The 15,168-nt window shown below is 50.8% G+C and overlaps 2 protein-coding genes across 3 annotated transcripts in view; one reads left to right on the plus strand and one right to left on the minus strand.

Moving 5' to 3' along the window:
* Nucleotides 1–6,350, minus strand: part of SEZ6 (seizure related 6 homolog) — a 124,080-nt gene extending 117,730 nt beyond the window's left edge. The window contains exons 1-3 of the mRNA XM_053275251.1: nucleotides 6,083–6,350; nucleotides 5,358–5,415; nucleotides 4,844–4,901 (exon numbers count right to left, since the gene is read on the minus strand). Of these exons, the coding sequence (XP_053131226.1) occupies nucleotides 4,844–4,871 (28 nt within the window). The 5' untranslated portion in view covers nucleotides 4,872–4,901; nucleotides 5,358–5,415; nucleotides 6,083–6,350. The remainder of the gene's footprint in view (nucleotides 1–4,843; nucleotides 4,902–5,357; nucleotides 5,416–6,082) is intronic.
* Nucleotides 530–13,706, plus strand: PIPOX (pipecolic acid and sarcosine oxidase). Of its 2 annotated transcripts, XM_053275253.1 has the most exons (8): nucleotides 530–661; nucleotides 1,676–1,824; nucleotides 7,916–8,129; nucleotides 10,126–10,308; nucleotides 11,408–11,566; nucleotides 12,068–12,226; nucleotides 12,829–12,904; nucleotides 13,336–13,703. In XM_053275253.1, the coding sequence occupies exons 1-8, from the start codon at nucleotides 533–535 to the stop codon at nucleotides 13,464–13,466; spliced, it is 1,200 nt and encodes a 399-aa protein (XP_053131228.1). In that variant the 5' UTR covers nucleotides 530–532; the 3' UTR covers nucleotides 13,467–13,703. The 2 variants fall into 2 exon arrangements, with proteins under 2 accessions (XP_053131228.1, XP_053131229.1); XM_053275254.1 differs by lacking the exon at nucleotides 10,126–10,308 and having other exon boundaries at nucleotides 13,336–13,706.
* Nucleotides 13,707–15,168: the final 1,462 nt, after the last annotated feature.

Below are 15,168 nucleotides of genomic sequence, written 5' to 3' on the forward strand. Positions count from 1 at the left end.
TCCCGAAGAGCTGCTCTGACGGCATTGGCGGGGCTCACCTTGCTGCCCCAACAATCCGCCACCTGCGACCACCACCTCGCCTTGCCTCACCAAGGGGCTGCCCTGCTGGAGAAGGCTGGCGCATCCGAGGCTCCGGTTGGCCATCTCTGGTTCGCTTTCTCCAAGAGGCTCTGCGGTTGCTGATCAGCGTTTTACAGAAACTGCAGACGCAGTGGGGAATTCTGATGCGGGCCTGCCAAGAGCTCCGTCTGTTGTTCAGGAGCGGGGAGCAAAGTGGAGCCCTCCCAAAGAAGGACTGCTTTGTGGTGGGGGGATCTCAGCAGAGGAGAAAGAGGCGATCCCAAGCCACTGGAGAAAAACCCAGGCTGGCCTCTGCTCTGGCTCCTTTCCAGTTGTTGGCGAAAGACGTGCCTGGCACGGTGCCTTCCTGCTCTTGCTGGCAGCAGGCAGGCTGGACCTCTGGACTTTGTCTCTTTCTCTTCCCTTCGGCGCTGCTCCCCAGGGAGCAGCACCACAGGGACAAAGATCAGCCATGGCTGGGCAAATCTATGCCGGCCACAGCCGCTGCTACGATGCCATTGTGGTCGGAGCAGGGATCCAGGGCTTGTTTGCTGCCTACCAGCTGGCCAAGAGAGGGCAGAAGACCCTGCTGCTGGAGCAGGTATGGGAATCCCCCCCCCCACACACACTCACAGATGCACTCCCAAAATACAGCCCCCCCCCCCAAAAAAACACCCCTCATCCCAAGCTAGTCACTCCCAGCCCTTCTGTGCTGGCTCTGTGGCACCCAGGGGCAGATTAAGTTTTTTGCTGCCCAGAGGCAAAAAGGCTTTTGCCACCCTTTTACCTTAAACAAAAAAACATTTGCCTTTTTTGGTAATAAGGTACAAATGTAACAAGGTAAAAGACTTTCTCCTCACCCACTCCACCCTTGCTGCAGCTGCTGCTGCCCACAGAGAGGGGTGGAAAAATCTGAGGAGGGGCAAAATTTGCTGCTCCTCGAGTTTTGCCGCTGTAGGCAAATGCCTATTCTGCCTCTCCGTTAATCCACCACTGGTGGCACCCCTTTGCAAAGGTCAAGAACCTTTTAACAGCCATTTCCAAGGGCTTCTCATCATAAGCAGGGTTAACCCCCCCCACCCACACACACACCCTTTCCCAGACTGCACCCTCTGCACATCCGGAGGAGCAGTTTAGGGGTCCCACCCCCCGCAAGTCTGGTAACAGAATTTCCCCAGGAGTTCTCAACCTCTGGGTGGCCAGATGCTTCACTTATTTATTCTGTTTTTACATGTCTGTCCTGCTCTTCCTCCAAGGAGCCCAGCACAGTGTGGAAGGTTATGTTTATCCTCACAACAAGGATAAACCTCCCTTGCAAGGAAAGCAAGGTGGAGAGAGAAGTGACTGGCCCAGAGTCACTCAGCAAGTTTCAGGGCTGAAGGGGGATTTGAACTCGGGTCTCCCCAGTCCTAGCCCTAGCCCAACACTCTAACCACTACACCATGCTGGGGTGTCAGGCTTCAACTCCCCCCAGCCCCCAGCACAGCGGCCTTTAGGGCAGAGGGGATGGTGGAATGTGTAGCCCAACCACCTATCGACACCCACATTTGGGAACCCCTGGCTTATGCAACGAGGAGTGAACACAACCCTAATCTCACCTGCCCTTGCCCCACAGTTCCCTCTGCCCCACACCCGCGGAAGCTCCCAAGGACAGAGCCGCATCATTCGCAGTGCCTATCCCCAGGACTATTACATACTCATGATGGGAGAAGCCTATCGCCTCTGGGCGGCGCTGGAGGCTGAAGCTGGGGTCAAGCTCTACAGGTGAGAGACCTCCAAGATGGAGGGTGGGGAATGGTGTGGGGGGCAGGGGGGAGGCTGGCCAAGGGTGATTTTATGGTCCTTGGTAGCTGCATAGGTTCATTAGGAATGCATAGGTTCAATGCATAGGCTCATTAGGAACATAGGAAGCTGCCATATACTGAGTCTGTCAGACCCTTGGTCCATTTAGCTCCATATTGTCTACCCGGACTGGCAGAGGCTTCTCCAAGGTTGCAAGCAGGAGTCTCTCTCAGCCCTATCTCGGAGATGCCACCAGGGAGGGAACTTGGAACCTAAGATGCTCTTCCCAGAGTGGATCCATCCCGAGTGGGGGAATATCTTACAGTGCTCACACTTCTAGTCTCCCATTCATATGCAACCAGGGCAGACCCTGCTTAGCTAAGGGGACAAGTCATGCTTGCTACCACCAGACCAGCTCTCCTCTCCTTAGATAGCTAGACCTTTGGTCCATCTATCTCAGGATTGTCTACACTGTCTGGCTGTGGCTCTCCAAGGTTTCAGGCAGGAATCTCTCTCAGTGACCAGCCAGGCATATAAGAAATTAAAAATTATCAGAAAGCGATCACCCAACTTCTGAGGATCGTCAGTAAGATGAACAGTGATTCCTTTGACGTGGATTTTATACAAACTTGTATGCATTGAAAGATATTTCTGTAAAGGAAATTCAATCTTATCTGGATAGGTTTTGTGGTCTGAATGAATATGGTCTCGGCTATTCCCTCACTGAAGAGGAAAAGGGCTCTTTGACCCATCCTTTAACGATAGAAGAGGTCAGAGCAGTTATCTCAGCAGGAAGGACGCATTGGACCCTGGGCCCAATGGCCTGACATGGCCTTTCTATAAGGTTTACGCAGACCTGTTACTACCAGTCTTAGTAAAATAATTTAATTTTGTCTTAGACAGTGGCCGTTTAAATAGGTCATTTGGGGATGTCCTCTTAATCCCCCCCCCAGAAAGGTTACACCACTTTACCACAAAATTGGAGGCCGATAACTCTCACAAATATCGATTACAAGATCTTTGCCAAAATCCTAAATAATAGATTGGCGAAAGTGGCCCCTAAATTGGTCCACAGCTTGCAGACATGCGCCATCTCCGGAAGAAAGGTGACAGACTCATTGTGTCTGCCGAGAGAGCTTTTTTACTCTGTACAGAATGAAAGTTGGAAAGGTCACCTCCTCTTATTAGACCGAGTTAAGGCCTTGGATAAAGCGAATCACAATTACCTGTAGACATTGTTGAAAGCTAAAGGTATACCACCCTTCTTCGTTACCTGGATACAGCTGCTCTAAACGAATGCAAAGCTGACGCCGCAGATTGATGGATGGCAAGGCGACCCAATTGCTTTGCATTCGGGTGTCCGCCAAGTATGCTCATTGAGCCCATTACTTTATGCTTTTGCCCTGGATCCGATCCTGATCAGGATTCAGAGAGAACCCTGTCTGAGAGGACTCCCAGTCTCTATCCCTCCACCCTGCGAGATCTTCCTGGGAGGGAGAAGGAGGGAGAGTGATGGGATGGCCGAACCACTTGTCCCCTCAGAACCATATTCTGAGTTTAAGGTAAAATTTGTAGCTCATGCCGATGATGTTGCATTACTGTTATCCGATGAAAATGAAATCTCTGTTATACTGGACCTCTTCTGGGAATATGGCAAGATCACAGGCTCAGAATTAAATGTTGACAAAAGCGTATTTGTTAAAATGGATCCCGAACGCCAGCAACTCTCAAGCCTACCTACCCATCTCTGAATGTAAAAGCGAAGGGGCCCCAGAGCCCAAACTGAAGTGGGTAGATACAGTAAATATTTTGGGGATCGAATATGGGATTAAGGAAAAAATCTGGGGGGGGGGAATTGGACAGATTGGGAAGAAAAATAAATGCTTAAAATCACCATGTGGAAAAAATAGAGCCTTACCATGTACCAGAAAGCAGTTTACATCCGGACTTACCTGATATCCCCGGTGCACAACTTGGCGGTAGTCGACCTTCCTCCGCTTGATCTCCTTCGGAGTTGAAAGCCAGGTCTTCTGTCTAGTATGGCACATGGCATCCTTCCCTTTGGCCCGTGCGGTAGCATTTAAGGAGGCTGAGCGGGGAGGCCTAGCTCTACCAACCCTGCAACCTTATTTTGTAACTAAATTCATGTCCTACAATTTTGGAAACTGGATTTTTGTGAATGTCCATAACGTGCCCAACCTCCTGCAAAAAACCTGGGTTTCGCTTTTCGCAATCACCCTATCGCTCTCTTTAAGGAGAAAAAGGTCCCTTTTCATTTATGAGAAACGAGGTGGCGTTTATACCACCAAGTACTACCACTTAATGCGGCTGAGCCATGGCTCCCAGAGGACCAGCAAGAGTGTCCCCAAATCACCTGCTAACAGAAAGCTAGTGAGCTAGGCAAAACATTCAGGGAAACCCATTCACATTTCTTAAAAGAGTGTGTGGTAGCCAAAAGAGTGTGGCAGGGAGTAAGCAAGCTGTTAGAGTAGCCCAATTTGGAAAAACAGACTTGGGAAGAACTGACCTCAGGTTTGAGCGATAGAACCTCTTTTCGGGGCCCCCGAAAGAAGCCCTCAAGGAAACGGGATGGAGCAGGTGCCCTCATGCTAGGGAACTGGAACATTCCCCTTCTTGTAATCAGGTTAGTAAACCTGTATGTCATTTATGCAATGATCCTGCATAGGAACAGGGAGGGAAGACGCGACCAAGAGGCTCACGTGGGTAAGACAGTAAATTTCTTCTGGAAAAGTCTGTATGGTTATGTGCAGAAAGACAAGTGTATCTCTTCTGAACAGCAATGGGACAAATTGTGGAAATTGATGTTGGATGTAACCCCCCCCGATTACCTGATGTGCCTTGAAACCGCCCCCGCCACCCACGTGTTACAGTACTGCCTGCATGTACTTTATAACCCTGCTGGTTACCAAAACCTTGTGTGTAAATCTTTGTATATATGATGTAGAAACAACCACTTTGTATATAACTGCAGGTTGCTTACCTGTAACTGTAGTTCTTCTGGTGGTCATCTGTCCAGTCACACAAATGGGGCTTCATGCCTGCAGGAAGAATAGTCTGGAATTATGGTCTCTGCTGCTCCTCTTTGTATTTTGTACTTTGTATTGCTTTTATACTTGGGTTTTAAATTTTTAAATTAGATTTGTCTTATATTTTTAGCTTAATATTTTAACGGTGTCCTTTTTATCATCTTGTTTTTAAATTGTGCTGCAAACTGCCTTGGGATTGTTTTAATGAAAGGCAGTATATATCAATTTAACAGTAAATAAAAATAAATAAAACAAACACCTATCAAGCTGATCGTTTTTCTTTGATTGCCCCAGATGGGCAGCAACCCAAACCCCTTGGTCACATGACCCTATCCCCTTCTCCTCAGTTAGTTAGTTAGTTCAATTAAAAATTTTGTTGTCCTAAAAAAAAATTGTTGTCTTATATTGGAGATGCCAGGGAAGGAACTGGGAAACTGGATGCTCTTCCCAGAACTGCTGGTTGCTTACCTGTAACTGTAGTTCTTCTGGGGGTCATCTGTCCAGTCACACAAATGGGGCTTCACGCCTGTGGGAAGAATAGTCCGGAATTATTGTGGCTGCTGCTGCTCTTTGTATTTTGTACTTTGTTTTGTTTTTATACTTGTGTTTTAAATTTTTTAATTAGATTTGTCTGATATTTTTAGCTTAATATTTTAACGGTGTCCTTTTTATCATCTTGTTTTTAAATTGTGCTGCAAACCGCCTTGGGATTGTTTTCATGAAAGGCTGTATATATCAATTTAACTGTAAATAAAAATAAAGTAAATAAACACCTATCAAGCTGATATTTTCCCTTGGATTGCCTCAGCTGGGCAGCTCCCCATACACCTTGGTCACATGACCCTACCCCATAAGAACACAAGATCAGCCCTGCTGGATCAGGCCCAAGAAGGTCCATCTAGTCCAGCATCCTGTTTCGCACAGTGGCCCACCAGATACCCCCTTCTCCTCAGTTCTCAGCCATAGTAGCCAATAGCCAGGGATTATGGGAGTTGTAGGCCAACATCTGCAGGAGGGCTGGAGTTGAGCAGGCCTGTTCTAAGGGGTCTCTGCCCTCCAGAAGCAAGGAGGCGGGACAGAGGCCCCCCCCCCCCCGACAAAGCAGTATATCCCAACATTTAGGAGGCCAGAAAAATAAAAAGCCAGAGGAAATGGTGAGCGGCAGTCAGGGCAGAGCTTAAAGTTCAATTTACCGGCCATAAACCGCATGTGAGGGTGAGGAAACCACCTCAGGCGAGGGGAGGGCCCACTCAGCCCCTTTGGGGCCTTTCCCCTCTTCTTATCCCTCTCTTTTCTTTCTTTCAACTATTCACGAATATGTGAAGAAATTATAACGCAAAACGCGAAAGAGGTGAAAACGAAAGGGGAGAGAGGGAGGAGAATAAAATGAAAAGAAAAAAAAGCCTAAAGAACAACTTGACAGGCATCCTGAGGTGTAACTTCTGTGGCGGATGTCAAAGCACTGAGGAGAAGGGGGTGGGGTCATGTGACCAAGGTCAGCTCCACAGGTGTTCCTTGACTGTTCTTCCCACAGGCGTGAAGCCCCATTTGGGTGACTGGGCAGAGACCACTTCGAAGAAGAAGGGCTCCATCCCTTAAGGGGGATATCTTATGCAACTGCCCTGGTCGCATCTGAATAGGAGCAGAGGAAGCTGCCATCTACTGAGTCAGACCCTTGGTCTATCTAGCTCAGTATCTAGCTAGCTAGCTCTTCACAGACTGGCAGCGGCTTCTCCCAGGTTGCAGGCAGGAGCCTCTCTCTCAGCCCGATCTTGGAGATGCTGCCAGGGAGGGAACTGGGAACCGAGATGCTCTTCCCAGAACGGCCCCATTATCCCCTGAGGGGAATCTCTTCCCGTGCTCACACCTCTAGTCTCCCATTCATCTGCAACCACAGCAGACCCTGCTTAACTAAGGGGACAAGTCCTGCTTGCTACCACCAGACCAGCTCTCCTCTCCAAAACCATGTGTGTTTTAGAACATAGGAAACTGCCATATACTGAGTCAGACTCTTGATCTATCTAGCTCAGGATTGTCTTCACAGACTGGCAGCGGCTTCTCCCAGGCTGCAGGCAGGAGTCTCTCTCAGCCCTCTCTTGGAGATGCTGCCAGGGAGGGAACTTGGAACCTTGGATGCTCTTCCCAGAGTGGCCCCATTATCCCCTGAGGGGATTCTCTTCCAGTGCTCACACTTCTCATCTCCCATTCATATGCAACCAGGGTGGGCCCTGCTTAGCTAAGGGGACAAGCCATGCTTGCTTCCACAGAACCAGCTCTCCTCTTCCAGGCGTCATTCCAAAATGAGAAGGCAGCAGCCCTCCAAGGTTTCAGGCAGGGGAATCACCTAGCTCACTGCTGCCTACTCTGACTGGCAGCCGCTCTCCAGGGCTTGCCTTCAGCCAAGTTCCTCTCCCAGCGCTCCCTGGAGCTTCTGCCAGGGAGTGAACCGGGGACCTTCTGCGTGCAAAGCGGGGGCTCTGACGGCTCCATTCCGTTTTGCTCCAACAACAGGACGCGTCCCAAGCACCAACCTGGCTGCGGTGAAGCAGCGACAGGCCTTCTCCCGGCTTGTCGCTAATAAGATGGATGGGTCTATTACATCTGACCCTGGCGAGATGAAAAATCATTTAGATGCGTATTTCCTTAATGGCTCTTCCTTTATAGAGTCAAATAAATTACAGGAGAATCTGTCTCGCCTGGCTGTGGGGCAGCAGGGAGTTGGCTTCTGTGTGCGTGGAGGGATGTAGGGGGGAGATTCCAGGTCTGAAACCAGCAAAGGGGCTGCGTGGGGATCGGGGCCCAATTTGGGGGCCAGCCAGCCAGGGATCGGGGCAACCAGGACACGGGGAGTCCCGCAGAGAGAGGGGAGGGCTGAGCTGAGGTGCCCAGTTCAATGCCTTCCTCTCTTGCCTGTGGGCGCCCCAGAGGCATTTGGTGGGCCACTGTGGGAAACAGCACGCTGGTCGAGAGGAGCCTTCATCCTGATCCGGCAGGGCTGTTCTTATGTTCTTAACTCTCTTCCGCAGGCCGACCCCAATGCTGGTTTTGGGGCATCAGGAAAACCCCAAATTCCAAAACTACCGGCAAAGCATAGAACGCCACCACATCCCAAGTGAAGCTTTCACACCACAAGCCCTGGCCCAGAAGTTTTCGGGATTCTATCCTCACGGCGGGGAGATGGCTGTATCGGACCTGAGTGCCGGGGTCTTGTATGCCAACAAAGCTTTGCAAGCTGTCCAGGTAACAAGGGTGGGGTTTTTCCTCCTCCCGCTTTCTTCTCTGCTCTGTTCTTCACTGGATACCCTGCTTCAGGCACCTTTTGCCACTAGCAACAGCGGGGCCTTTGCAGGAGTGGCCCCAATTTTCTTTTGAAAACATGCACTGTACTCCTGCAAGGTGGCATTTTTTTGTCCTGCATTTGGAGGAGGGGAGATTTAGAGGGACATGGAGATGTTGCTATTGGGTCCTAGGCTTACTGTCTTTTGATGAGATTGCTGTTTGGTGGCTCTGCACTTTTATTATGTTTTGTTGTTTAAGTAACAACAAGTAAGTACAAGTAAGTACCCTGGGGTAGCCTGTGGTAAGGCAGACAGGCTAAAAAGATATTTAAAGCGACACAGTCAATGAACACACACAGACACACACCTCTGCTGCCCCAGTTCAGTTTAGGGGGGTAAGCGGTGGAGAGTAACTGCTTTCAAAATAAAATCACATCAGTGGGAGATGAAATCATAGACTCTTTCTCTCCGTTGGCTTTTTTGCTATGTAAGAGCGGTTAAGCATAGGAACATAGGAAGCTGCTACCTACTGAGTCAGACCCTTGGTCCCTCTAGATTAGCATTGCCTACACTGACGGGCAGCAGCTCTCCAAGGTTTTAGGCAGGAGTCTCTGCCAGCCCTACCCGGAGACTGAACCTGGGACCTTCTGCCTGCAATGCAGATGCTCTACCACCAAACTACAGCCTCATTCCCTAAAGAGAATATCTTCCAGCACTGACATCTCACCTCCCATCCAAATGCAAATCAAAGCAGACCCTTCTTATCAAAAGGGGTAATTCTTTCTTGCTACCACAAGACCAGTTCTCCTTCCCTTGTAAACGGCCATGAGATGTTATGATGTGGTAGCAATAAAATAAAATAAAATAAAATAAAATTTTAAAAAGGTTTGCTTTCTCCGTCCATCCGTCATCTGAGATGTGCTGGTTTGTACCACGGAAGAACGTGTGCCTCCTTATCCCATTGTGTGAGCAAATGCATTCCGTGTCTCAAACATATTTTAATAACTCTCAATCTCTTTGATCTTTGATGCCCATTTTCCGAGACTCTGTCCAGGTGGATGCCCAAAACAAGAAGCCTTGAGCCCCACCTCACCCCACTGGCACTGACCAAGCAGAGGAGGCTAACACGCTCCTTGTAGAAGAGCAGAAGGGCGAAAGCAGGGAATGTGCTAATTGGATTGTAAAATAGACAAAGGCGGAGGGGGGGGGGCAGGCGGTGGTCATTGCCAGAGAATATATTTTAACAGCCAGGCCTGGAAGGCAGTTTCTCCATTTTCAGGACAATCGCTGGTTGCTTCTAAGGAAGAGAGGAGATAAGGCAAGACAGATTTCCCTAAAATTAGCACAACTGGAGAGGGCTGAGTGATGCGCACTGGGTCAAGAGGAAAGCCCCAGGCTGGTAATACTGTGATTAGACTAACCGACGTGACTCACATAGCAAGCTTTCGGGTTTTACAGAACTCTTCATCAGACTGAATGTTAAGCAAACATTGTCTACACTGACTGGCAGTGGTTCTCCAAAGTTTATGGCAGGGGTCTCTCTCCCAGCCCTGCCTGGAGATGCTGCCAGGGAGTGAACCTGCATGCAAAGCAGATGCTCTGCCACTGGAGAGGAGAGCTGGTCTTGTGGTAGCAAGAGTGACTTGTCCTCTTCGCTAAGCAGGGTCCACCCTGGTTGCATTTGAATGGAAGACCACATGTGAGCTTTGTAAGATATGGATGGAGCCACTCTGGGAAGAGCATCTTGGTTCCAAGTTCCCTCCCTGGCACCATCTCCAAGATCGGGCGGAGAGAGATTCCGGCCTGCAGCCTTGGAGAAGCCGCTGCCAGTCTGTGAGGACAATCCTGAGTCAGATAGACCAGTGGTCTGACTCGGTATATGGCAGCTTCCTACGTTCCTATGAGTAACGGCCCCATCTATTGGGAGACTGATCCAATCTCCCCCCTCTCCCCCTCAGGACCAATTCCAGCGCCAAGGAGGGACCGTGCATGATGGCGAAAAGGTGCTCAACATCCTTCCCGGGGCCCTGGTCACCGTAAGCACCAGCCAAGGGGAGTACCAAGCTAAGCGCCTAGTGGTCACTGCAGGACCATGGACCAACCGCCTTCTGGCACCGCTGGGGCTGCAATTGCCTCTCCAGGTCAGCATCAGGGTCTGCTCTGGGCAAAGGGATGAATCAACGAAGAGATTCCCCCCCAAGCAGAGCAAAACGGAGGGCGTCCGGCGAGGGTCTAGAAAAACACCAACCAGCACTAGAGTTTATTAGAGGCAGCAGGACGAGGTTATAGAATGGAGTGGCAGAAGATGATGGGAGTTGTACTCCAACAACACCTGGCAGGGGGTGATGGGAGCTGTAGTCCCGCCTGGAGCAACTTGGTTTGCCAAAATGCAGATTAATTTTTTCTTGCACATCATGTATTATTCTACAGAACACACACTTTAAATGATGAAGGCGTGTAATAATCTAGTAATAGGACTTTTACAAAAGAGAAAATGGGTGTTGCATGTTATCTTGAAAATTTATGTTTCATAAATTAATATAATCCATTTTTCTATAAGCTTATTATCGTCGGTAGTCCTTTCAATCATCTGTAATCACATTTGCAAAAATGCAAATTTCAAATCCCTAATTGGTTGAATTTCCTCCGTTACGGACGATATTGGATTTTGGGACCTTAGGAGGAAGGCACACCAGTAGTCCAAATCCAATTAATGTTTGTCCTGAGGACTGGAAGCCATGAGATTGAAGTTGCATCACTTCCAGTGAAACTGAGTCTTTCCCAGCCCTTGCTGGAGAGGGATGCTGGAGATTGATCCTGGGACCTTCTGCATGCCAAGCAGATGCTCTGCCATGGAGCTATGGCCCTATCCTCCAAGAGGAATATCTTAATAGTGTTCACATGTGCTCTCCCATCCAAATGCAAACCAGGGTGGGCCCTGCTTAGCAAAGGGGACAATTCATGCCTGCCCCCACACGAGCTGCTCTCCTCCCCAAATCTTGCTGACCTGATGGCACCCCAATCATTGGCCATCTGACATGATTGTCTCACCTTGCCTCACGAGAGGGGTGCCCCGGGGAAGGTCCTGCATTGACCCACTTGGGACAGGCTAGAACTGCCAAGAAACTACGGAATGTCACAGAGTCAGGGATGAAAGGGGAGAGGATGAAGCCAGGGAGGAAGAGCCAGGGATGCACACAGACACACCATGTGAGCTCTCCGCTCCGCTCCTTCCTCCAGCCCCTGCGCATCAGCGTCTGCTACTGGAAGGCGAAAGGCCAAGGCCATGGCAGCCACCGCTCTCTGGAGCAGTTCCCGTGCTTCCTGAGTGCCGGCCTCAGTGGGCACGCACATGATGTCTACGGGTTGCCGTCTGACGAATACCCCGGGCTGGTCAAGGTGAGAGTGGGGGGAGGGGGAGGGAGATGAAGTGGTGGCGAGAAGCTCAGGGCCAACGTGCACATGAGGTGGAATCGGCCTTTGGCTGCGCTGGCAGGGGATGATTGGAGTTTGAGTCCAACACCTGGCGGGGTGATGAGAGTTGTAGTCCAACAACATCGGGGGGGCGGGGGGCACAGTTGGGAACTCCTGCTTTCAATGAAATGACTGACCTACTTTAATTTCCTTTGGTAAATACGGTAGAAGCTGGATCAGCAGCCCCACATTTCAGGACAGGGGCCTCTACTCCTAGGGACCCCAAAGGGGTCTGTTCTGATGGGCACCAGTTGCTGCGTCTCTTCATGTTGGGCTGCTGTCCAGTGCACGTGAACAGGGCCATTAGGGAAAGGGGCAACCATGCTGGGCCACCAGATGGGGAGAACTAGCCGCCACACACTTCCGCCATAGCCTCAACCCAGGGTCCCCGGGCTCAGCCATGGGAATCTCCTCTGTCTTCCCCAGATCTGCTATCACCACGGCAGCCCTGTGGACCCCGACCAACCCGACCAGCTGGGTCACGCCTCTGCCGTGCCCGACGTCCGGATCCTGCAGGATTTTGTGAGGAAGTATTTGCCAGGGCTCGAACCGGAGCCCGCCGTGCAGGAGCGCTGCTTATACACGGTGAGGAGCAGGCAGGGATTTCTCAAATGGGGTCGGCAGGAGAGGGCTGCCCCATGGAGCTCAGTGGGGAACAGAGGGAGCTGCCTTATACAGAGTCAGAGCCTTGGACCATTTCGCTCCGGATTGCCTGCACCGACTGGCAGCGGCAGAGGGTCTTTCCCAGTCTTACCTGGAGATGCTGCCAGGGACTGAGCCTGCTTGCAGATTCAAAGTAGATGCAAGCCTCGAAGCGTGGGTTTCCTTCCACAACTGGCGACAGATGCCCGGATCCCTAGATGTACAGCCAGGCAGCTTCTGAGGCCCTCGTGATCAGCCAGCGTGGTGGAGGAAGGGACTCACTCCGGCAGGGGGCCTTGTGGTGTTAAAAGCTGGGTGCAAAGGCAGAAGTAAAGAGGCCTGCTATCACCTGGGGAGGATGGGAGTTGTATATCAACAACAGCTGGAGAGGGGACTTGTTCACCTGCTGTCTTCCTTTGTGCCTGACCCCCCTCACCTGGGACAGGTTCTTGTATCAGTCTGCAGAACTCAGACATCCTGCCAGCACTGCAGCTGCTAACGATAATGCCTCCATGTGGACCTTTTTACTTTCACCCCCTATCCAGAACACCCCGGACGAAGACTTTGTGTTGGATCGGCACCCACGGTTTAGAAACATCATCATTGGGGCAGGATTCTCAGGTACGCATGGCCGGGGTGGGGAACAAGAGAAGCCCTATTAGCGGGAGAGGAAGGAGGAGCTTGCCCAGGACCACAGTTATGATTAGAAAAATTACAAACATTTTAACTATTAAATAGAACTTGAAAGAGACACTTCTCACACATTATCTCATGGTAAGGCAGGCCACAATCTTGCAAGGTAGCCAAATACCTCCGTATTGTGGATGAGGGGAAGACTGGGTGACTTGACCAAGGCCAGCTGGTGAGTCTGTGGTAGAGGCAAGCTTTGGAAAAGGGACTTCCCAGCTTACAGTTCAGTGTCTGAGGCACTTATGGTGTTGTGAAACTTGCCTCCAGACCAGGTCCTTCATCTTCACTGCAGCTCAGCATAGCTGGAGGTAAAAGAAGAGGTGGAGAGAGATGTTGCATCTGATTTCCTATCTCTTCCACAGGCCATGGGTTCAAGTTTGCACCAGTCATTGGCAAGATTCTTTGTGAGCTGAGCCTGGGGGAGGAACCCTTTTACAACCTGGCACCGTTTCAGATCAGCCGCTTCTCCACCCCATCCAAAGCCAACCTATAAACTCCATTAGCCTTGGAAGGACCACCAAGAGCGAAGCAAGACATCTTTTAAAAAATACCAGCTGAACTGCCTCCATTGCTCACAGTCTCTCGCACCCAGAGCTGTGACTCCGGCCGAGTGTGGTTTTGTTCTCATGAAACGTCTCTGTTGGATTGCTGATTAAAATAAGAAGATTGGCAATCATCTCAGGGGGGGCGGGGATTGTTGGGGTGCCAGCCACGCAGCAAGATGTCCCCCATTAAATTTTGTTTACTTATTTTGTATTCATGTCCCTGTTCTTCCTCCAAGGAACCCAGAGCAGTTTATGGTTAAGTTTATTCTGGCAACAGCCCTGCGAGGTAGGCTGAGAAGTAGATCATTGCCCATAGTCACCCAGTGAGTTTCATTCTTCACACAATGGATAATTGGCCTTGTGGCACTCATTGCCACAAGGTTGGTACAGAAGTGGAAATTAGGTACATTTCGTGTGATGCCCGAACACACTCAAGATCTGTGCATCTCCGACTCTGCTCCAGTGATGCCTGGAAAAAGGGAAGTAGTCTTAGGAACAAGGGAAGCTGCCATATACTGAGTCAGACCATTGGTCCATCTAGCTCAGTAATGTCTTCACAGACTGGCAGCGACTTCTCCAAGGTTGCAGGCAGGAGTCTCTCTCAGCCCTATCCTGAAGATGCTGCCAGGGAGGGAACTTCTGCTCTTCCCAGAGCGGCCCCATTATCCCCTGAGGGGACTCTCTTCCAGTGCTCACACTTCTAGTCTCCCCTTCAAATGCAACCAGGGTGGACCCTGCTTCGCTAAGGGGACCAGTCATGCTTGCTCCCACCAGACCAGCTCTCTTGCGGTAGTGAACATTAATGTCCTCTTTGCTAAGCAGGTTCTGCCTTGGTTTGCACTTGGATGGTGAGCAACATGTGAGCACAGTAAGGTATTCCCCTTAGGGGATAGGGCCCTAGTTCAGTGGCAGAGCATCTGCTTGCATGCAGAAGGTCCCAGGTTTGATCCCTGGCAGCATCTGCAGGTTGGGCAGAGAGATATACCAGGCTGAAACCCTGGAGAGCCGCTGCCAGTCAGGGCAGACAAGACTGAGCTAGACGGACCAAGGTCTGGACTTGGTATCGGCCAGCTTTGTGTGTCTCACCCACCATATCCTTCCTCCTCTCATGTGGAAGGACAAGGCAACCCAGCCCAGGGAAGGGGCAGCTGGACTGCTCTGGGAAGGGCCGGGCCTGAACCCTCGACTCTGCTGACTGCTGGCAGCCAGGCCATAAAACCGAGGAGGGGGAATCAGTGAGCGTTCAGATTCGTTATAATAGTTTAGACAAACGAAGCCGCGCGATCTGAGGGGGCCCCCCTCCCCCAATGCACACTTTGGAGAGTCAAGCAAAATGTTTTAAAGTTAAATGTGCCATTTTATTATCATTAGATAGCTTAGCTTAATAGAGGCGCATTACTGCCCTGACAGCTCGGAGGCACCAGGCTGGAGGGAGGATGGGGTGCCTCGCCAGGCGCCTGTGCCAGAGTCGCTGGCGGGCGGCGGGGGGGGGGGGCGACTGCAGGGTTCTGCAGAGAAAAGGGAGTTTTGTGTGCAGAGTCCACATGTGGCGTTCACGCGACATCCAACATGCTGCCGGCTCCATGCCTACGCTTAGGCCAGTGGTACCCAGACAGGGTCCCTCCAGATGTGGCTGAACTGCAACTCCCA

This window comes from Hemicordylus capensis, chromosome 12 (assembly GCF_027244095.1).
Source record: "Hemicordylus capensis ecotype Gifberg chromosome 12, rHemCap1.1.pri, whole genome shotgun sequence".
NCBI lineage: Eukaryota > Metazoa > Chordata > Lepidosauria > Squamata > Cordylidae > Hemicordylus > Hemicordylus capensis.